This window comes from Oncorhynchus clarkii, chromosome 9 (genome assembly GCF_045791955.1).
Source record: "Oncorhynchus clarkii lewisi isolate Uvic-CL-2024 chromosome 9, UVic_Ocla_1.0, whole genome shotgun sequence".
NCBI classification, from domain to species: Eukaryota; Metazoa; Chordata; class Actinopteri; order Salmoniformes; family Salmonidae; genus Oncorhynchus; species Oncorhynchus clarkii.
Window position 1 is genome coordinate 51,654,641 of NC_092155.1, and position 23,699 is coordinate 51,678,339.

At 43.5% G+C, this 23,699-nt stretch overlaps 1 protein-coding gene and 1 pseudogene across 1 annotated transcript; one reads left to right on the forward strand and one right to left on the reverse strand.

The window, feature by feature from the left end:
• Positions 1-4,177: 4,177 nt before the first annotated feature.
• On the forward strand, positions 4,178-9,592 carry LOC139417286 (glutathione synthetase-like). The gene is made up of 8 exons (XM_071166547.1): positions 4,178-4,190; positions 4,316-4,396; positions 4,530-4,646; positions 4,736-4,803; positions 4,915-4,990; positions 5,557-5,751; positions 5,854-5,934; positions 6,170-9,592. The coding sequence occupies exons 5-8, from the start codon at positions 4,958-4,960 to the stop codon at positions 6,206-6,208; spliced, it is 348 nt and encodes a 115-aa protein (XP_071022648.1). The 5' UTR covers positions 4,178-4,190; positions 4,316-4,396; positions 4,530-4,646; positions 4,736-4,803; positions 4,915-4,957; the 3' UTR covers positions 6,209-9,592.
• A 72-nt stretch (positions 9,593-9,664) lies between these two features.
• LOC139417570 (UDP-glucuronosyltransferase 1A1 pseudogene) lies at positions 9,665-22,265 on the reverse strand (annotated as a pseudogene).
• Positions 22,266-23,699: the final 1,434 nt, after the last annotated feature.

Here is a 23,699-nt window from a genome sequence, read left to right on the forward strand (position 1 = left end):
AAAATGCATGCACACATGACTAAGTTGCCTTGGATAAAAGCGTTTGCTAAATGGCATATATTATTACCTAAGCTGTAAAGGTTATGGCCCAGGTTCATCATCATTTTGCATTCTCAAACACTTGGATGACAAACAGTAAACTAGTCAAACTGCTGCTTGGAATAATTGTGTGGCAGAGCTAAGGTATTCATAGACCAAAACCTTAAGAGCACCTAAAATGATTAGTGTCTACCATGGATTCAATAGCTTGCTCAACCATTCACTGAGGATTATATAACACATCTGCCATTAAGAGGATATCTTTACTTTGGGAAACATGGATTGGTGTTCATGTGTTGCCTACAGACTATACTTTATGTACCTAGATAATAAAAAAAAAATCAATAATAGAACTGCTATGCTGGTACGGTGTGGCTCCGTTGGTAGTGCATGGACCTTGCAATGCCAGGTTTGATTCCCATAGGGGATCAGTACGAACAAATATGAAAATGTATGCACTCATTACTGCACGTCGCTCTGGATAAGAGCGTCTGCTCAATGACTGAAATGTAAAATTACATTTTTTTCATAATTCAAACGAGGGGATACAAAGAACAAAACAGTCACAGATAATACTCTAGAATAACATTTCACTTTTCCCCAGCTCGTACACTTTAACACAGTGGGGTGGTCAAGATCTAAATCTTTTCAGGGTACATACGTCTACCCCTGTGCCAAATTCGGTGCTTTTATGTACAATTGAGTCAAATTTTGCAGCTCAGCCATCCCACTAACATCTTGAACACAGGTGAACTGCAATGGCTACCAGTCCGAATGGGGTTCCAAAGGAGGTGTTGCTGAACACTAAACTTCATAAGGACTTAGTGGAAGAAGCTAAAGACTTTGCCCTTCAAAATTGAGTCTTGATAAGGACTAAAGAGACCCCCAACTCATCTGAGGGAAAGAGTGCATCCCCTACTATAGAAAGATCTATTTTTTTATTTAAAAAAATAAATATATATATTTAACCTTTAATTTAACTAGGCAAGTACATAATACGATCAAATCAAATTGTATTGGTCACATACACATGGTTAGCAGATGTTAGCATGGTTATGCGAGTGTAGCGGAATGCTTGTGCTTCTAGTTCCAACCATGCAGTAATATCTAACAAGTAATCTAACAATTTCACAACAACGAAGGAATGAACAAGAATATGTACATATAAATATATGGATGAGCGATGGCCGAACGGCATAGGCAAGATGCAATAGATGGTATAGAGTACAGTATATACATATGAGATGAGTAAAGTAGGGTATGTGAACATATAAAGTGACATTGTTTAAAGTGACTAGTGATACATTTATTACATTCAATTTTTAATTATTAAAGTGTCTAGAAATTTGAGTCAGTATGTCAGCAGCAGCCACTCAATGTTAGTGGTGGCTGTTTAACAGTCTCATGGCCTTGAGATAGAAGCTGTTCTTCAGTCTCTCGGTCCCAGCTTTGATGCACCTGTACTGACCTCGCCTTCTGGATGATAGTGGGGTGAACAGGCAGTGGCTCGAGTGGTTGTTGTCATTGATGATATTTTTGGCCTTCCTGTGACATCGGGTGGTGTAAGTGTCCTGGAGGGCAGGTAGTTTGCCCCCAGTGATGTGTTGTGCAGACCTCACTACCCTCTGGAGAGCTTTACGTTGTGGGCGGAGCATTTGCCGTACCAGGCAGTGATACAGCCCAACAGGATGCTTTCGATTTGTGCATCTGTAAAAGTTTGTGAGTGTTTTTGGTGACAAGCCAAATTTCTTCAGCCTCCTGAGGTTGAAGAGGCGCTATTGCGCCTTCTTCACCACACTGTCTGTGTGGGTGGACCATTTCAGTTTGTCCGTGATGTGTACGCTGAGGAACTTAAAATGTTCCACCTTCTCCACCACTGTCCCGTCGAGTTGAGTAGCAGGTCAGCCATTGGACCTATGCTGGTGTGCTTAGCCATGAGAGGTATGTTGTCTGATGGAGTTAGTGGGAATCTATTCTGTCTTGGTAGCACGGAGGTGTAAATGTATTTTTTTTTTAAATCTAGACTTAAAGGTCCAGTGTAGCTGGGTTTTTTTTTATATCTCAGTGTCAAATAATTTCTGGGTAACAATTAAGTACCTTACTGTGATTTGTTTTCAACTAAAGTGGTAAAAAAAAAAAAGCTTCTTAACAAAGATTTTGCTCTGGCTGTCTGGGAGTGGTCTGAGTGGGGAGGGGAAAACTAGCTGTTATTGGCAGGGAGGTTTGGAACCCTCTCTCTTTTTTTGGTCTATTAACTCATTTCTTGCTTGGTGATGTCATCAGGCAGGCCAAAACTACATGTATTTTCAAACAGCTCTTACGCCGCAAAGGCATTATAATAATAAAAAATGTCAGTGTTATTCCAACATCATAGTGTGAAAATGCACTGAGTATACTAAAGAAGACCTGTGTTTCCCATGACATAGACTATCCAGGTGAACACTATGATCCCTTATTGATGTCACCTGTTAAATCCAATTCAATCAGTATAGATCAAAGGGGAGTAGACCGGTTAAAGAAGGAGGTTTAAGCCTTGAGACAATTGAGACATGGATTGTGTGAGTGCCATTCAGAGGGTGAATAGCAAAACAAAAGATTGAAGAGCTTTTGAACAGGGTATGGTAGTACAATAGGTGCCAGGTGCACCGGTTTGTGTTAAGAACTGCAACTCAATATTAGGAAGGTGTTCCTAATGTTTAGTAAATTCAGTGTGTATAAAACACATGGAAATCATGTTTGACTACACCGGGCCTTTATTTCAATTCTTAGGATAGAATGCAAATCTGGGATTGGTACAGTCGTTTTTGGAATTAATGATATATAACCATTGATTCTAAAATAATATTTTTTTAATGTCTCACCCCATAAGTGACCGAAATATAAGCTTGCTTAATGCCATTATTTGTAAACAAAAAATATATTTGTAAACACACTGTATTAACAGTCCTTGAATTTATTTGAGGGTGGTTTTATTTCTCCAGCGCTGTCCCTCAGCTGTTTACCAAAAAAAAGTGGTGTGTTGACGGCTTTTTTGTTTGAATCACAGATTGCCCCTTTAAGTGCTTACCGGACAAAATGCAAGTGTCCATCCAGATAAGGGCTCTCCAACCCTGTTCCTGGAGAGCTACCATCCTGCAGGTTTTCACGCCAACCTTAATCTAGCACACCTGATTCTAATAATTAGTTGGTTGATAAGCTGAACCAGATTAGTTACAACTGGGGTTGGAGCGAAAACATACAGAAAGGTAGCTCTCCGGGAACACAGTTGGAGAGCCCTGATCTAGCACCTGGGTCATCTTTGCATCTCAGGACCGAATTAGCTCACTAAGCATTTACTGTTTGGCTTTCACCACACTAGCATGCTACACAATAACAGTTGAGACTATCACATGTCTAGAACTATGTCTGTTTGCCGGCATACATACTATTTTGAATGTGTCCATTTTATCTAAATTGAACAAATAGTCATCAGAGCTGCTGTTCATTTTGTCTGGGTTCAGGGGATGACCTATGCACAGTTCACACTTTTCCCCTCACCAGGATACCTTCCACCAGCCTCTAACAGTACAAACACACTACAACCGACTGGTGGACAAGATCAGCCAGGCTGGAGAACCTTCTAGCCAGGTTATACAGAGAGCTGTATGACCAAGCAGAAAAGACTAGTGCAATAGAGGGATTGTAGCCAATTTATTTTAACAGCACTATCAAAGTGGATGATTTCACTGGCAGTTTATTCAACAAACACAGACATGGCATACAAGAGGGGAGGACCCAGGTAGGTTTTGTAGTTTTAATGGACCTTTTACTACATTGGGTTAAATCAGGGTCACACAGTGTTTCTTGGTAGTCTTGAAACAAAAGTATACACCTCACACACATGGTTATGGGTTTAAAAAAATACACCTGTACCATGTCAGAGTTAAAATGTATTATTATTTTGAGTTTGCATCCCGATATTACAGTTTATATACATCACAGAAGATAGAAATACAACAAAACTGCTTGACATAGAAACACTGGCTTTTCGGTTGGTTTTTGAAATATTGTTGATTCATTATGAAAAATATGAATAACATGAGGTCACTAGGTCGTTTACTGCAGGAAAGGGCGACAGGGCAATTCCACCACATTCACTGGGGAGGACCCAGGTAGGGTGTTGTAGTTCTATTGAAATGTTAATGAACTATATCAGATATTAAGAACATTTGTATTCATCTAATTTAGGAACAATTAAGATCGGATGTTCACACTACTTTCTGAAAAATGTCCATAGTTTTGGATCTGAATCGCTCAGACGACATGCTGGACCAGAATGGCTCCCTGAAACAGATCGAGATCAACACCATTGCTCCCGGTGGGTGTGGTGTTTCTGCACGCACACCAGACGTCCACCGGGATGTTCACACAACTAGTTACCAAGTTATTTCTTTAAATATCCCCTGTGGAGTATTCTTTCTAAATAAGGCCTATTATTATTTCATCATTAGGCACATTCTGAAGAGGCCTGGTCAGCTGGATGAAAGCAAGCATGTCCTAGACGACAACCCTTCTGTAAGTCTGGCAAAGGGACTAGCTAAAGCTTGGGACCTCTACGGCTCGGAGAGGTGGGTATCAAGGTTTTCATATCACTTCAAATGTAAATGATTCAAGCTCCAACTGGCAAGGTTAACCATCTAACTTTCATTCACTGCAGGGCAGTGGTCCTGTTTCTGGTTGGAGCATTTTTGGCCATAGATATATTGAGAATGAGCTATGGAACAGGTAAGTTTGATTGGATTCCTTGGTGCTTATTAGTCAAGTGAATTATTATCTGTTCTCGCACAATGAAGTCATGAGTGTCCACATATTGACTGCAAAATGTTTTTTTTGCAGACAAATTCCTGTTATGTGAAGACGGTTTGACGATGTATCGAAGATGGGATTCCTTGATGAAAACGAGGCTCTTTGTGTACGTGCTATAGTAACTTTTTGTGACCAGATGGATTGTTAGATTTCTAACAAACATGTAATTGTGTTACTGACATGAAGCAAGTCAAACTCATTCTCTCTGCAGAGATGGAGGTTGCTATTGTATATTTCCGCTATGGGTACATTCCTCAGAACTACACAGAACAGGTTAGATGGTAACATCCTGTCATTGTACCTCACCTGTGGTGGCAGTTAGCCTCGTGGTCAGAGTGTCGGGCCAGTAACTGAAAGGTTGCTGGATCGAATCCCTAAACTGACAAGGTAAAAATCTGTCGTTCTGCCCCACTGCCCCACTGTTCCCCGGTAGGTTGTCATTGTAAGTAAGAATTTGTTAACTGACCTTCCTGGTTAAATAAAGGGCTTACAGCATTTATTTAATTTAATTTAAACCTTTCTCAGTAGTCAGTGTATCATTGACTGCAATGTATGTACCCATTAAACTCACAGACCACTTCCCAGTTCCTCTATCTATGATGATGATACTGTTGGATTGGATTTGGCCCTTTGATTCAGCAGTAATAATCTTCCCTGTGTGATTTTGTGTAGAGCTGGGAGGCTCGCCTCATGATGGAGCGCTCTCTGGCTGTGAAGTGTCCAGATATCAGTACCCACCTGGCTGGCACCAAGAAGGTCCAACAGGAACTGGGCAGACCTGGTGTTCTGGAGAGGTTCTTTCCTGGTGAACCTGATGTTGTGGATCAGATCCGGGCCACATTTGCTGGGCTGTATACATTAGACATGGTAAGAGAACCTGGCTAAGTGTTTACATATTACCTCTTCTCTTTACAATGTTGTTGTAAATAGTTTCATTTATTTTTCAATTACTTTACTTGGTCACAACAGGGAACAGAAGGTGACAAGACTGTCTATGGCTTTGGCAAAACCAGACCAGTTTGTCCTGAAGCCACAGAGGGGAGGTGGGAGGTAAGAGGACCTCAGCTCTTTACTTCTTCTTACAATGGGTACATTAACTAAAGGTTGCCTGGTGCCCTGGGTGAGCTGAGATATCACTGTAAGACCATTGGAATTGTCTACAATGTACAAACTCTACCCACTCTATGTCCCAGGCGAGGTAAGACGATTGCACCTAGTCTCTCGTGACCCCTGACACCGTCATGCTCTGCCTGTCTGCTGATGTGTAGAATTCCTCCTCCTGTAGGCAATCACATCTACGGAGCTGAAATCTTTCAGGTACTGAAGGGTGTGAAGGATGACATATAGAGGGCAGCTTACGTCTGGATGGACAAGATCCGGCCTGTGCACAACTACATCCTGGAACGGGGAACTCTGCTAAAACTCAGCACTTGCATATGTGAACTCGGCACATTTGGAGCTTATGTCAGGTATACACACAGACAGACATGCATATTTTTGTCACAATATTATTAATTGACTGACACAGAAATGTTCTGGATGGTGTTGTGGTGGCAGAATTTTCCACAGCAGTGTTATTTGTGTTACACTGATGTCTGGATTTGAATTCTCATAGGAGCAGTCACATTGTGCTGAGGACCAAGAGTGATGAGCGCTCTGATGGAGGTGTGGCTGCTGGAGTAACAGTCCAAGACAACCCACTCTTCGTCTGACCGACACTGTCCTTTATGATACTAGTGTATTTAGATACTAGTCTATAGATGAAGCCAATGGGTCCATACCATCCAAGGATGAGTGTAATGTCTGTCATCCATCTATGCCCATCATGTCTGTAGGATGTATGTGCTGTTATGTTGAATTTGATGTGGAATTGTTCACATAGCCTGTCTGACGGTACAGATTAAGTGAATAGCAGATCTACAGATCTAATGAAATGCTGGAATCGGGCCGAGCGAGAAAAGTAGAAATAATCATCAGTTTCATTAGCACTTTGCTGTTGATTTCTTCGCAACTTATTCAAATGACTGGCAGGGATCAACTAAGTTTAATAATGTAGAATTATGATGAGTTCAAACAGGGGTCATTGATTTGGAAAGTATATCACAATAACTGCTATTTCTCAAACATGGAGAATGGTATTAGGATGTATAAAATGCAGTTCCTTAGTTTGAACACTAGGTGACAGTAAAGGGTAAGATATTTCCATAGAGAATGATAAAGACATCAGCACACAGGCAGTGCTATTGAGGCCATCTCCATTTTGAAGTAGTAGCTGATCTTTTCAGCTATCTGAATTTGGGTGAAGTGGGGAGGCTTGGGCAAGTTGCAGTGAGGGGTGCAGGGCTGTTGACCGGGGTAGGGGTAGCCAGGTGGAAAGCATGGCCAGCCGTAGAAAAATGCTTATTAAAATTCTCAATTATCGCGGATTTATCGGTGGTGACAGTGTTTCCTTGCCTCAGTGCAGTGGGCAGCTGGCAGGAGGTGCTCTCATTCTCCATGGACTTTACTGTCTCTCAGAACTTTTTGGAGTTAGTGCTACAGGATGCAAATTTCTGTTTGAAAAAGCTAGCCTTTGCTTTCCTAACCTCCTGTATATATTGGTCCCTAACTTCCCTGAAAAGTTGCATATCGCGTGGGCTATTCGATGCTAATACACTACGCCATAGGATGTTTTTGTGCTGGTCAAGGGCAGTCAGGTCTGGAGTGAACCAAGGGCTATATCTGTTCCTGGTTCTACATTTTTTGAATGGGGCATGCTTATTTAAGATGGTGAGGCACTTTTAAAGAATAACCAGGTATTCTCTACTGATGGAATGTGGTCAATATCCTTCCAGGATACCCGGAACCAAGTCGATTAGAAAGGCCTGCTCGCTGAAGTGTTTTAGGGAGCGTTTGACAGTGATGAGGGGTGGTCGCTTGACCGCAGACCCATTACAGACGCAGGCATTAGGCAGTGATCACTGAGATCCTGGACGAAGACAGCAGAGGTGTATTTGGAGTGAAGGTTGGTTAGGGCAATATCTATGAGGGTGCCCGTGTTTACGGATTTGGGGTTGTATCTGGTGGGTTCATTGATAATTTGTGTGAGATTGAGGGCCTCAAGCTTAGATTGTAGGATGGCCGGGGTGTTAAGCATGTCCCAGTTTAGGTCACCTAACAGCATGAGCTCAGAAGATAGATGGCACAGCTGGGGGCAGAAGGTGGTTTATAGCAGGAGGCAACGGTTGAGTTGGCAAACAAACTGAGAAGGGTGCATACTGCCACCTAGTGTGTTTGAGCAGGTATTAAGCCAAGGTTGGCAATTTACTGCCACGGAATTAATTAATTAGCTGATCCCTCCTGATGACCCAGATGGAATCATGTGATTCTTCCTTCACCCATAGGAAGTCCCACCCAGTTGACTACTTTAAAATGGTGGAAGCCCTCAATGGCAATTTCCATGCCAAAACAGGTTTCATCCATCTCGAGTCCTATATCTAACTCTTTGGATATTTCTTGGAGTTTTCAAAAAATAAAATGTCAAATGTTTTTAGAATGATTATGAAAAACCAGTACCTCTCATCATTCTCATTTGGGCCTTTTGCAGAGGTCAAACAGTGGGCATAACACTGTGCTTATCAGTGAATGGATCGTTTTTGAAAACAATACCAATATACTTGAGATATGCAACTGTTGTATTAGCCATCAAAATACTCATGTATGGTCCCAATACTGATCCTTATAAGGGAGCCTATGCCTATGTTTAGCCATTCCCTTCTTTGTTCATGATCTACCAACTCTCTGAGGAGACAATGGGGCCAGATTGACTATCCTTTAAGAACAAACACACACAACAGCCACTTTGACCTGGATGTTATCTCGCCCTCTCTGTCCCTGGCAGTGCTGTTGTCTACTCTGCCTGTGTGTTTTATCCTGCTGTCATCAGAGCTCTTTGTTATTGTTCGCTCGGTGCCACACATTCCAGGAGTTGGGTCATCAAACAGACGGACACACAGGTCACTCCCAATGGGCTGCATTTCCCGCAAGGCTCTGGCTGTATTCCACTTTACTTCCTGGACTGCAGAAGTGGAAAATGAACTGTATTTGTTCCCGACAAAAGTTGCTCTAGGGGTCAGGATATGTATTATTCCAGTGATCACTAAGCAGACAGTTTTTGGTCATAGGTTTCCGTTCTCAGAAATGGCTCCGCATGACTCCCAAAAGCTGACAAAGAATTGTACCTATTTTCTCCATGAATGACTCCACTGTTTGTTTCCTTGCCAGTGTGCTCACATTCTTGGACAAATTATTGGCAAAGGTAGTTGAGAACGCTTGAGAGAATGGTTGTAGTGGATAAGCCTTCAACTCTGATCACGGACTAAAAGCAAACTATTGGAGTTAACAAGCTGGTTACACAAGTGGCCCAGATAGCTGGGCACTGTGGTGAGAGTGGCAGAGACTGCAGACAGAGGCGCCAGGTCAGGAAGGAATGACAGGAAGTGGGTCACAGTGCTCCAGCTCTGCATGGGAGGACAGGGAAGGACAACAGCACTGAGACAGGACTCGGAGTAGATTCCCTGCCTGACTCACTTTTCTGCTGCAATCCCCACACCACTCTGTTTTGTCCATAGACTGTAAAAATAAACTGTCAAATCAAATGTGTTTACTACGAATCACCTCATTTTTTATTCTACACCGTCTTTTGAAAATAAAGTGTGTTTTCGGCAAACCTCTGTCAGGCGTTTTATTTACACACTTTAGAGAAAACCCTACTAGGCTACAGTGCATTTACTGATTCCTCTTAAAGCAGCAGTGGTGGAAACACAGTTGCCATGACAACAGTTATAACTAAGATGATGAGCAGGGTGAAGAGATCCAGGCAGGGGTACTGAATCCAGCTGCCCTCACATGACCTGCTCCTTTGTGCCTCTTAATAAACTCAGTCCAGAAGATCGCCAGGTGAAAGGGATTAACACGACAGTTCTTATGCACGGCCCAAAGCTTCCTAATCTACTCCTTGTATGTTTTGTCATTGATTATCTTATTAAGGGCCTTCATAATTTTGTCTGAGGTCACATCATTAATACTGAGGACTTTTCCCATGCCTTGTGCTGCCATGCGCTGCACGTTGCCACACTGGTCACCAAAAAAGGGCATCATCACCATGGGCGCACCGTTGCAGATCCCCTCGTGGATCCCATGTGGATCCCTCCATGTGTGATGAAGGCCTTGACGGTGGGATGGCCCAATAGATCGTTCTGGGGGAGCCAGCTCATCAACTTGACATTCTCTGGCACAGCTCCAATGTATCTCCACACAACTCGTTGAAGAACCTGCCGGAAGACATCAAAGAACTGTTGAGCTTTCTCAGCTGGCGGTGAGAAATCAAAGTGCATGAACCAAATCGATGTCTTGCTCATCAGCTGTGGAATAGTCATCTCCCTCTGTAGGACATCTGAGGCGATGGCATTGACTCCTGAGTACAGGTATCTGCAAGACGGGCTCAAGCAGGGCCAACAGGAAGTTGACACTCCTCTGTCTCAAGGTCATGTGGTCTGTGTAGTGTAAGGGGACATAGGAGGCAGGGAATGGGCACTGGCTGGCCTCAAACTCTACACCACACGGGGAAGTTATGGATGAAGAGAGAGTCTCTAACGATGACACCAACAGGCTAAAAGGGATCAGTTTGCATCAGCTTCTTGTTATATAGGTTTGTTACAGGCATGCTGGATGTAGTCCCTAAGCACTGTCAGGGTTTGGTAGTAATGCCACACAGGGAGGTCAGGGTGATGTAGTGCTGCGAAGGCCCCCTGCTGCTACCCCTGAAATCACCACCACCACCCTGTGTCCCCTCCGTCCAAGCTCCTCCACCATGCTCCTCATCCCAGTCCAGTGGCTGCCGTTCATGGGCATCCCAAGCAGCTTCCCAACCTGAGGGAAGACCAGATGGAGGCAGAGCAGCTGCCCTCAGAAACACTCCTCCTACAGCCGTAGGATAGAGTGGTCACTACACTTGGTTACACTACAGAATAGAGGGAACTATACAGACAGTCAGTCAGAATCGTGAGTGAAAAGTAGCCGACAATTGACAGTGTAGTTTCAATATGTTACTGTGGATTTAATTACATTTTTAAATAGAAAAAGGTTCCGTCAAGAGTTTGGGAGAAGTTTGAGAGGAGCATACACGTTACACACATTAAAATTGAAGTGGAGTTTAGGATGATGTGTTGCAATGGGCTGAATCAGAATCAGCCGTTTGCATTTACCGATATGCCCAGTTTACTCCCTTTCCTGAAAACAAATGCATATTGGGAATGTTAGTGTTTCCTAATATGTTGTTTCATTTTTGAAGAAAGGCCACCAGTCTTGTCAGTAATGCCAGTTGTCAGCATGTCAATAAAGAACACTTCGGGGAACCTCCCCCACAGTCTACACACAGGGCTCTGTCATGGGTGTAAAGTCCAGTACAGACAACAGAGCAACTAGAACACCAAGGGATGTGGATGTCTCTTTTTCTTTAGCTTCAAAGCGCTGTTACTACGTTATCTCCCTTTATTGTGTGTTTTCCCCCTGACACTAGCACATTTCCTTGTCCACGTGTTCATGCCAGTGATTTGGCAGAGGACCTTTAGGGTAGATCTGTTAAGTGCAGATAATATGGTTGCATCCCCTGGAGACAAAGGTCTGTGCCAGCGTGCTTCACTCCTTTTTCTCAGTCATCCCAGTGTGATAACATCCTGTCCTAACGACTGGAGCGGCTGGCTGAAAGGAGAAAAGACATGCAGGCAGAAGACAGACAGGAACCCATCCGGCCCATCACACTACCATTGACCTGAATGTGTTCTGGAGGTAGGCTGTAGCCTCAGAGGAACAAATGTGTTACAGCCACACGAGTCAAGGTTCAATTCCTGTTGTCAACTTTTAAGTTCTTCATTATTGTAAATTGGAACTTTCCGAACCCCAACTTCCTCTTCCACTATCTTAATGAGTAATAAAAGACTTGAATGAAACTCTCAAAAAGCCTAAGAATTCAGTTACAGAGGCACATTCCTTGTAAGACTTTGCATACATGGTACTTATCATAAATAGCCATGTAATTGTATGACAAAGTACATGTTAGCTTGACTGTGAAAACCACAAATGGAAAACAACAAGCAGAAGCAAGTATTGACACATCAGCATCTCCGCAACTACTCTCACAGGAATGAGGAAGTGAGTGATGCACTAGTTTACGGGAAATTCGTGGGAGGGGTTGATGGGAATGCATGGGGGTGGTTATGGGGATGACTATGACAAATATTTCAACAGAGAGAGAGGATGAGAGAATAGTGAGGTAGAATGCCATAAACAATTGTAGCCAGAGGAAGCTGGTAGGAGGAGCTACAGGAGTACAGGCTCATTGTAATGGCTGGAATGGGATCAATAGAATGGAGTCAAACACATTGTGTTCATGTGTTTTGATGTGGTTAATACCATTCCATTGATTCCATTCCAGCCATTACAATAAGTCCTCATATAGCTCCTCCCACTGGTATCCTCTGATTGTAGCACAGTAAAGTTGGATTTGATATCCATATTTGTTTCTGTGTGTAGTAGTGGCTGGATTCAATCCGTATTGCAGAACTATGGCGGAAGATCCACGTTATGGCTCGATACACATTTAAAGGCAATGTTCCCACGTGGGGAAAAGACTGGGTTCACAGTAAATGCTGCGTATGTCGGCTCAATACGAAATGACCTATATGTTTTAATGCGGATCTTCCACGATACGGATTGAATCCAGCCCCAGCAGGCCTTCCTTCCAACAAAGACTATTCTAGGGTTGAATATGGTGTTTTGCTGATGTGTCCAGCATGCCACCGAAAGCCGTTCTAAATGTCATGTTCATACAGCTTAGGAGTTCACTGTCATTCAAAACTCTGAAAACTCTCTCAGGACTCTATTCAATCTATATTGCTGAAGTGTTACAGACTGCACAATAGAAATGTAAAGGTCATTTCTGATTGAGCCGGCATATGCAGCCTTTACCGTGAACGTGGTCTCAGCTAAAGCGAGAACATTACCTTTAAATTTCAATCATGCTGTAACTCTGAACTTCCATGATACGGATTAAATAGAGCCCTCAGTGAGATTTCCAAAGCAATTGTACATAAACAAATATCTAAAAGACAAGACAACCCGTCAATAACATCTCCTCTTGTATATAAACAATGTTATTTACAAATGGATGAGTCCAAGGGTTGAGTCAACAGGCTCATGCTGACAGTTGCCATTCAGACTATTGATGTGTGTCTCTCTCCCTCTGCCTCAGAAGGGGAGTGACAGGAATCTGCTTGTGGTCTGGTCACCACGCCCTCCCCTCTGCCCTGCGCTCCATGTCATCCTGTTTGCCTGTTTGCTTGAGAGAGAAAGCTGACCTTTCCCTTAATAGCCAATCTGGCCAACACAATGTGTGGAGCTGTGAGTCAGGCAGCAGGAATGCAGCACTCCCCACAAGCGGAGATAGGGACACTGCAGGTAGCGCCAGCCCCAAGGAGTCAGGGTCACCCTGAGACATTTCATTCCTGCCTTGGAAACCTCTGAGGCATGCTGTAGGCAAACATTGACTTAGTCATCTCCCACACTATAGCCAGCCTTCCTCTCAGGCAGCTCTCCCATGTACTGGCTTGTTGCAGTAGGAGGGTGGCTGGCTGGCCAACCGTTGGATCCGTCACAGATGTGAAAGTGCTGGGGTGGATAGCTGGGATAGCTGTCCGCCCTCTCTAATTAGTCTGTCTGACTCATTCACAAAAATGTGAGAACAACTGCCATGCCTTGAACAAGTGCAGCTAGAAACTCTGCGGTGCAGTTGATTATATCTACCGTTCACAGAGGAGAGTAAAGCATGAGATGTGAGCCAAATAAAAATTGCACCATTTGATACACTTATGGTGGGAAACAGTTTTGAATGTTTTTTTAAGAGCAGACGCTTTGCAGAGGGTATTTGAGATCCAGGCCACACACGCAGGCAGTGATGAGGACCAGGATCACTGACTAGTGTAACACCCAGCTATACAGGAAGAGACGGATCACACTGACCTTACAGAGCACTGTGCTCCAACGGAATGACTTCCACTCCCTGTGTGTGTGTGTGTGTGTGTGTGTGTGTGTGTGTGTGTGTGTGTGTGTGTGTGTGTGTGTGTGTGTGTGTGTGTGTGTGTGTGTGTGTGTGTGTGTGTGTGTGTGTGTGTGTGTGTGTGTGTGTGTGTGTGTGTGCGTGTGTGTGTGTGTCTGTGAGTGAGTGAGTGAGTGAGTGAGTGAGTGAGTGAGTGAGTGAGTGAGTGAAAAACAAATGTTTTGGGCAGCATACAAAACATACCTTGTGAAAGCACATCCCTTAAAGTAAATGTTAAGCAGCTAATTATACAGGGGTGTTCCTGTGTTCTTGTTGTGTATGATGTCCAAAACAATCGACAGCCAGGACTCGTCAGGCCATATTATGACTAGCAATTTTGGATTGTTGCCTGTGTTTGGAAATATGGTATATATGCGTGTTTCTTGAGTTCTTCAGAAGAAGTTCTTGAGAAAGATTTGGGAGGCGGGAGTTCCTCCAACAGCTGGAGTTTCTCTCTGTTTCCCAATAACTGTTTTGCAGGGAGTGGTATACAGGAATGAGCATGTAGAAGGCAGTGGAGGCTGCTGAGAGGAGGACGGCTCATAATAATGGCTGGAAACGAATGAATGGAATGGATGTATTTGATACCATTCCACCAATTCCGCTCCAGACATTTCTGTATACTTCTGGCCCTTCTTTGGACAACCCTCCAGGCATGCTTCGATGCCATACAACTCTCCTTCCGTGGCCTCCAATTGCTCTTAAATACAAGTAAAACTAAATGCATGCTCTTCAACCGATCTCTACCTGCACCTACCCGTCTGTCCAACATCACTACTCTGGACGGCTCTGACTTACGTGGACAACTACAAATACTTAGGTGTCTGGTTAGACTGTAAACTCTCCTTCCAGACCCATATCAAACATCTCCAATCCAAAGTTAAATCTAGAATTGGCTTCCTATTTCGCAACAAAGCATCCTTCACTCATGCTGCCAAACATACCCTTGTAAAACTGACCATCCTACCAATCCTCGACTTTGGCGATGTCATTTACAAAATAGCCTCCAATACCCTACTCAACAAATTGGATGCAGTCTATCACAGTGCAATCCGTTTTGTCACCAAAGCCCCATATGCTACCCACCATTGCGACCTGTACGCTCTCGTTGGCTGGCATACTCGTCGCCAAACCCACTGGCTCCATGTCATCTACAAGACCCTGCTAGGTAAAGTCCCCCCTTATCTCAGCTCGCTGGTCACCATAGCATCTCCCACCTGTAGCACACGCTCCAGCAGGTATATCTCTCTAGTCACCCCCAAAACCAATTCTTTATTTGGCCGCCTCTCCTTCCAGTTCTCTGCTGCCAATGACTGGAACGAACTACAAAAATCTCTGAAACTGGAAACACTTATCTCCCTCACTAGCTTTAAGCACCAACTGTCAGAGCAGCTCACAGATTACTGTACCTGTACATAGCCCACCTATAATTTAGCCCAAACAACTACCTCTTTCCCTACTGTATTTTTATTTATTTATTTATTTTGCTCCTTTGCACCCCACTATTTTTTATTTCTACTTTGCACATTCTTCCATTGCAAATCTACCATTCCAGTGTTTTACTTGCTATATTGTATTTACTTTGCCACCATGGCCTTTTTTTTGCCTTTTACCTCCCTTCTCAACACATTTGCTCACATCGTATATAGACTTGTTTATACTGTATTATTGACTGTATGTTTGTTTTACTCCATGTGTAACTCTGTGTCGTTGTATCTGTCGAACTGCTTTGCTTTATCTTGGCCAGGTCGCAATTGTAAATGAGAACTTGTTCTCAACTGGCCTACCTGGTTAAATAAAGGTGAAATAAATAAAATAAAATAAAAATTTCCACAAGCCCATTCTCCTTAATTATAGTGCCACCAACCTCCTGTAGTAGCTGCAAATAATCAGCCATAAACTATGGTCAGAGTTCTACAGATATAATTTAAGATGAGCAATACTGTTAACACAACACTGTTAACTCATGCATTTTCCGAGAGCGAGAGAGCGAGTCGAAACAGCAGGTCCGAGACAAGGTAGAGCGTCCGGTGTAACAGGTCAGGGTTCCACAGCCGCAGGCAGAACAGCAGACCTGTATCAGCAGCACGACCAGGTGGACTGGGAACAGGGACAGCCAGGAGTCGTCAGACCAGGTAGTCCTGAGGCATGGTCCTAGGGCTTAGGTCCTCCAGGGAGGGGGGACAGAGAGGAAGAGGGAGACAGAAGAGAATTAGAGGGAGCATGCCTAAGATCACACAGTACAACAGGTAGGACAGGAGACGTCTGGAGATTTGGTAAGTTTGTGTCCTGTTGATATACATTTGGTGGTGTGGGGGCTTTGCTTTGGCCAATACACCAGAGAGGACAGACTGACAAACTTACCACCCTGAGACAAGGCTGAGTATATAGCCAACAAAGATCTCCCCCGCCACACAAGCCCAAGGGGACACAAAACTTGACAGGAAGATCACATCAGTGATTCAACAAACTCAAGTCGAGTATAGCGGGAAAATAAGTGACAGACGACATACAGTTCATTCAGACATTTCGTTACGTTACTGCCTTATCCTAAAATTGATTTAAGAATTCTTCATCAACCTACACACAATACCCCATAATGACAAAGCCAAAACAGGTTTTAGAAGAAAAAAATTGCAAACTGAAATACATTATTTACATACAGTTGAAGTCAGAAGTTTACATACACCTTAGCCAAATACATTTAATCTCAGTTTTTCACAATTCCTGACATTTAATCCTAGTAAAAATTCCCTGTTTTAGGAGAGTTAGGATCACCACTTAATTTTAAGAATGTGAAATGTCAGAAAAATAGTAGAGCGAATTATTTATTTCAGCTTTTATTTCTTTCATCACATTCCCAGTGGGTCAGAAGTTTACATACACTCAATTAGTATTTGGTAGCATTGCCTTTACATTTTTTATCTTGGGTCAAACGTTTTGGGTAGCCTTCCACAAGCTTCCTACAATAATTTGGGTGAATTTTGGCCCATTCCTCCTGACAGAACTGGTGTAACTGAGTCAGGTTTGTAGACCTCCGTGCTCGCACACGCTTTTTCAGTTCTGCCCATACATTTTCTATAGGATTGAGGTCAGGGCTTTGCAATGGCCACTCCAATACCTTGAGTGGCCATTACAAAGTTGTCCTTAAGCCATTTTGCCACAACTTTGGAAGTATGCTTGGGGTCATTGTCCATTTGGAAGACCCATTTGCAACCAAGCTTCAACTTCCTGACTGATGTCTTGAGATGTTGCTTCAATATATCCACTTCATTTTCCTGCCTCATGATGCCATCTTTTTTGTAAAGTGCACCAGTCCCTCCTGCAGCAAAGCAAAGCACACCCACAACATGATACTGCCACCCCCGTGCTTCATGGTTGGGATGGTGTTGTTCGGCTTGCAAGCCTCCCCCTTTTTTCTCCAAACACAACGATGGCCAAACAGTTCTATTTTTGTTTCATCAGACCAGAGGACATTTCTCCAAAAAGTACGATCTTTGTCCCCATGTGCAGTTGCAAACAGTAGTCTGGCTTTTTTTATGGCGGTTTTGGAGCACTGGCTTCTTCCTTGCTGAGTGGCCTTTCAGGTTACGTCAATATATGACTTGTTTTGCTGTGGATATAGATTATTTTGTACCGGTTTCCTCCAGCATCTTCACAAGGTCCTTTGCTGTTGTTCTAAGATTGATTTGCACTTTTCGCACCAAAGCACGTTCATCTCTAGGAGACAGAACGCATCTCCTTCCTGAGCGGTATGATGGCTGCGTGGTCCCATGGTGTTTATACACTGCTCAAAAAATAAAGGGAACACTTAAACAACCCAATGTAACTCCAAGTCAATCACACTTCTGTGAAATCAAACTGTCCACTTAGGAAGCAACACTAATTGACAATAAATGTCACATGCTGTTGTGCAAATGGAATAGACAACAGGTGGAAATTATAGGCAATTAGCAAGACACCCCCAATAAAGGAGTGGCTCTGCAGGTGGTGACCACAGACCACTTCTCAGTTCCTATGCTTTCTGGCTGATGTTTTGGTCACTTTTGAATGCTGGCGGCACTTTCACTCTAGTGGTAGCATGAGACGGAGTCTACAACCCACACAAGTGGCTCAGGTTGTGCAACTCATCCAGGATGGCACATCAATGTGAGCTGTGGCAAGAAGGTTTGCTGTGTCTGTCAGCGTAGTGTCCAGAGCATGGAGGCGCTACCAGGAGACAGGCCAGTACATCAGGAGACGTGGAGGAGGCCGTAGGAGGGCAACAACCCAGCAGCAGGACTGCTACCTCCGCCTTTGTGCAAGGAGGAGCAGGAGGAGCACTGCCAGAGCCCTGCAAAATGACCTCCAGCAGGCCACAAATGTGCATGTGTCTGCTCAAATGGTCAGAAACAGACTCCATGAGGGTGGTATGAGGGCCCGACGTCCACAGGTGGGGGTTTTGCTTACAGCCCAACACCGTGCAGGACGTTTGGCATTTGCCGGAGAACACCAAGATTGGCAAATTCGCCACTGGCACCCTGTGCTCTTCACAGATGAAAGCAGGTTCACACTGAGCACATGTGACAGACATGACAGAGTCTGGAGCCGCTGTGGAGAACGTTCTGCTGCCTGCTACATCCTCCAGCATGACCGGTTTGGCGGTGGGTCAGTCATGGTGTGGGGTGGCATTTCTTTGGGGGGCCGCACAGCCCTCCATGTGCTCGCCAGAGGTAGGCTGACTGCCATTAGGTACCGAGATGAGATCCTCAGACCCCTTGTGAGACCATATGCTGGTGCGGTTGGCACTGGGTTCCTCCTAATGCAAGACAATGCTAGACCTCATGTGGCTGGAGTGTGTCAGCAGTTCCTGCAAGACTGGACTGGACTGGCCCGCCCGTTCCCCAGACCTGAATCCAATTGAGCACATCTGGGACATCATGTCTCGCTCCATCCACCAACGCCACGTTGCACCACAGACTGTCTAGGAGTTGGAGGATGCTTTAGTCCAGGTCTGGGAGGAGATCCCTCAGGAGACCATCCGCCACCTCATCAGGAGCATGCCCAGGCATTGTGGGGGGGTCATACAGGCACGTGGAGGCCACACACACTACTGAGCTTCATTTTGACTTGTTTTAAGGACATTACATCAAAGTTGGATCAGCCTGTAGTGTGGTTTTCCACTGTAATTTTGAATGTGACTCCAAAACCTCCATGGGTTGATAAATTTGATTTCCATTGATAATTTTTGTGTGATTTTGTTGTCAGCACATTCAACTATGTAAAGAAAAAAGTATTTAATAAGAATATTTCATTCATTCAGATCTAGTATGTGTTCTTTTAGTGTTCCCTCTATTTTTTTGAGCAGTGTATTTGCGTACTATTGTTTGTACAGATTAATGTGGTAACTTCACGCGTTTGGAAATTGCTCCAAAGGATGAAGCAGACTTGTGGAGGTCTACAATATTTTTCCAGAGGTCTTAGCTGATTTCATTGGATTTTCCCATGATGTCAAGCAAAGACGCACTAAGTTTGAAGGTAGGCCTTGAAATAAATCCACAGGTACACCTCCAATTGACTCAAATTATGTCAATTAGCCGATTATCAGAAGCTTCTAAAGCCATGACATCATTTGCTGTTTAAGGGCACATTCAACTTAGTGTATGTAAACTTCTGACCCACTGGAATTGTGATACAGTGAATTATAAGTGAAATAATCTGTAAACAATTGTTGGAAAAATTACTTGTGTCATGCACAAAGTAGATGTCCTAACTGACTTGCCAAAACTATGGTTTGTTAACAAGATATTTGTGGAGTGGTTGAAAAACGAGTTTTAACGACTCCAACCTAAGTGTATGTAAACTTCTGACTTCAACTGTAGGTGTTCCTTTTATCCAGGTGAGAAAGGGCAGTGTGGAGTGTGATTGAGATTGCGTCATCTGTGGATCTGTTGGAGCGGTATACGAATTAGAGTGGGTCTAGGGTGTCCGGGAGGATGCTGTTGATGTGAGCCATTACCAGCCTTTCAAAGCACTTCATGGCTACCGACACTAGTGCCACAGGGCTGTAATCATTCAGTTAGGTTACCTTCGCTTCCTTGGGCAACCTAAGTGTATGTAAACTTCCGACTACAAATGTAAGTACTCAGAGCCTCTGCTATGAGACTCGGGAGCTCATGTGCATCCTGTTTCCATGGATCCTCCTTGAGATGCTTCTACAACTTGATTAGAGTCCACCTGTGGTAAATTCAATTGATTGGACATGATTTGAAAAGGCACACACCTGACTATATAAGGTTCCACAGTTGACAGTGCATGTCAGAGCAAAAACCAAGCCGTGAGGTCGAAGGAATTGTCCATAGAGCTCCGAGACAGTATTTTGTTGAGCTACAGATCTGTGGAAGTGTACCAAAAACATTTCTGCAGCACTGAAGGTCCCCAAGAACACAGTGGGCTCCATCGTTCTTAAATGGAAGAAGTTTGGAACCACCAAGACTCTTCCTAGAGCTGGTCGCCTTGCCAAACTTAGCAATTACGGTAGAAAGGCCTTGGAGAGGGAGGTGACCAAGAACCCCATGGTCACTCTGACAGAGCTCCAGAGTTCCTCTGTGGAGATGTGAGAACCTTCCAGAAAGGACAACCATTTCTGCAGCCCTTCACCAATCAGGCCTTTATGGTAGAGTGGCCAGATGGAAGCCACTCCTCAGTAAAAGGTACATGACAGCTCGCTTGGAGTTTACCAAAAGGCACCTAAAGACTCTCAGACCATGAAAAACAAGATTTTCTGGTCTGGTGAAACCAAGATTGAACTCTTTGGCCTGAATGCCAAGTGTCTCGTCTGGAGGAAACCTGGCACCATCCCTACGGTAAAGCATGGTGGTGACAGCATCATTCTGTGGTGATGTGTTTCCCCGGCAGAGACTGGGAGACTAGTCAGAATTGAGGGAAAGATGAACAGAGCAAAGTACAGAGAGATCCTTGATGAAAACCTGCTCCAGAGCATTCAGTACCACAGACTGGGGCGGAGGTTCACCTTCCAACAGGACAACGACCCTAAGCACACAGCCAAGACAATGCAGGAGTGGCTTCGGGACAAGTCTCTGAATGTCCTTGAGTGGCCCAACCAGAGTCCGGACTTGAACCCGATCGAACATCTCTGGAGAGACCTGAAAATAGCTGTACATTATGAGGTATTGTGTGTAGATTGAAGAAACAAAATCGATTTAATCCATTTTAGAAAAAAGGCTGTAACACAATGTGGAAAATTCAAGGGGTCTGAATACTTTCTAAATGCACTGTATGTATGAATATGGTACAATGATAATTTTGTTAACATATTTTGGAAAAGTTTACATTGCACAGTATATACTTACAGAAATAATCAACCTGAGAGAAAATGGGGTTATTTTATTCTCAAACAGTCCCTCACTGTAGATTGGCTTTGTCCTGCTATTGTGATGACTCAATCCAAAATGCATATTTTCCCCATTCAAAGGAGCTCCATAGGTGAGGAGTGAATGAGTCATCGATTCTCCATCCATGCAAATACAACACCCTTATTTGACTCTCATTGTAAAACAGGTTTGCATGATTTTCCCTTCCTCAGTTCAGGGAATGAGTAGGCTCCTTCATTGACTGAGTTCTATCAGTCCCATCACAAGGCAGACAGCAGCACTTTATGGGGAAAAACTAAAATGGTGGCAAGATGAAAGGTTTCATGGCAGAGATTCCATGTTTCCATGTTTGTGTATCATATTTTACATTATAGACTTTGTTGGAGTTAAAAATACATTGCCTTGCTGTATGATGTTAATATTCAAAGCAGCCACCCACATGTCAATTGTAGTACACCCCCAGATTCTCAGAACTTATATAATGATGCCATCTAAAGGAAATGTTCTGTGGTTTTGATGATATCTCTACTACAGGCAAATGTTTTCCAGGTAGAGGATGCATACAGATAGAGGGTTAGACAAGTGTTGAGAAATATGTCAGTGAGATAAACCAAAGTGCAATGGCTTAAATACCACAATACAGTGTTCGTTTACAGTAATACCCAGCCCACATGGTCATACAGGTCCTCTAGCTGGGCTTTGGACATATACTGAAGCATGCATAAGCCAATAAGGTATAGTGAGCAAGGATAGGCAGAGGATTACAGAGGCTTGGGGAGCGTGACCCCCATGGCGGGTGGGGAGAGAGGAGGGGCCAGGTCGGCAAAGCTGGGGTCTGGAGAAGGGGCAGGGCAGAGAACCACATGCTGGGCCATCTCTGCTCAAGGAATTAAGATGAGGGCATGCCTGGCTACGTAGGTGTATTTGAATACTTACTAAACAAACCACCAAAATTTGTGACAAAATTGTCTACCTCTATGTTGTCTCTACTGAAATACAAAATGCGAACGCTACAGATATGGACTACTAGACCTTCGTAGATGCATCTACTCTGCCTTCTGAGATGATGTTTGTAAAGTTGTGATAACAGATTTGCAGACTGAGGCCAGGACCCCCGCGGTATAATCGCCTTTTATTAAACGTAACCTGCTTTCTAGTTAAACCCTTAAGAACATAAATCAACGTTTTTTAGCTTGACTTATAAAGAGACTAATGAAATCTGGACCATGTCTCCTTGTCAACTTTGCACACTGCTGCTCATGCTCCCGTTTGATTTTATTTCTAACAACGTTTCGACCCTTAGGTCTTTATCAGGCACCCATATCCCAGGTGGGGGTGAAAGGTCCTATATATAGGGGCGGTACTCAGTGACATCACTTCCTGAAACAGGAGGTAAAAATATACAACATAGGTTCACAATATTAACATTCAATGTATCAAAATATATGATCATACACATGAAATGTGATCAATATTTACTGTAATATACACTACCGGTCAAAAGTTTTAGAACACCTACTCATTTAATGGTTTTTCTTTATTTTTACAAATTTCTACATTGTAGAATAATAGTGAAGACATCAAAACTATGAAATAACACATGGAATCATGTAGTAACCAAAAAAGTGTTAAACATATATTTCATATTTGAGGTTCTTCAAATAGCCACCCTTTGCCTTGATGACAGTTTTGCACACTCTTGGCATTCTCTCAACCAGCTTCACCTGGAATGCTTTTCCAACAGTCTTGAAGGAGTTCCCACATATGATGAGCACTTGTTGGCTGCTTTTCCTTCACTCTGCGGTCCGACTCATCCCAAACCATCTCAATTTGGTTGAGGTCGGGGGATTGTGGAGGCGAGGCCATCTGATGCAGCACTCCATCACTCTCCTTCTTGGTCAAATAGCCCTTACACAGCCTGGAGGTGTGTTGGGTCATTAATAGTCCCACCAAGCCCAAACCATATGGGATGGTGTCGTGCCTTGACTATCATTAATGTGTTTGACTGTTATTCTATAAAATAATTACATACCACGTTCAATTATTATGCAATTAAATTAATCATATAACAATTAATTAAGTAGTAATCTGGAGCACCACAGGAAAACGTATTTAACGAGTTACTATCTCCCGAATTAAACTCTTGTAAGGTATATTCATATCTATAGATAACTTATTAATGTATTTTTACCACATATCAGTCTCATTCTGAACGTCGCATGATCCTATAAATCTGCATAAACCCTAGTCTCCATGATGAATCAGCGATACACAAATTGGCTAATTTATTTACTAACTAAATAATCACA

Coding starts and splice junctions, on each gene's coding strand:
- LOC139417286 (XM_071166547.1), top strand. CDS start 4,958: ATGGGATTCCTTGATGAAAACGAGGCTCTTTGT. Junction 4,991..5,556: donor ATGAAAACGAGGCTCTTTGT/GTACGTGCTATA, acceptor GATTTTGTGTAG/AGCTGGGAGGCTCGCCTCAT. Junction 5,752..5,853: donor GGCTGTATACATTAGACATG/GTAAGAGAACCT, acceptor TGGTCACAACAG/GGAACAGAAGGTGACAAGAC.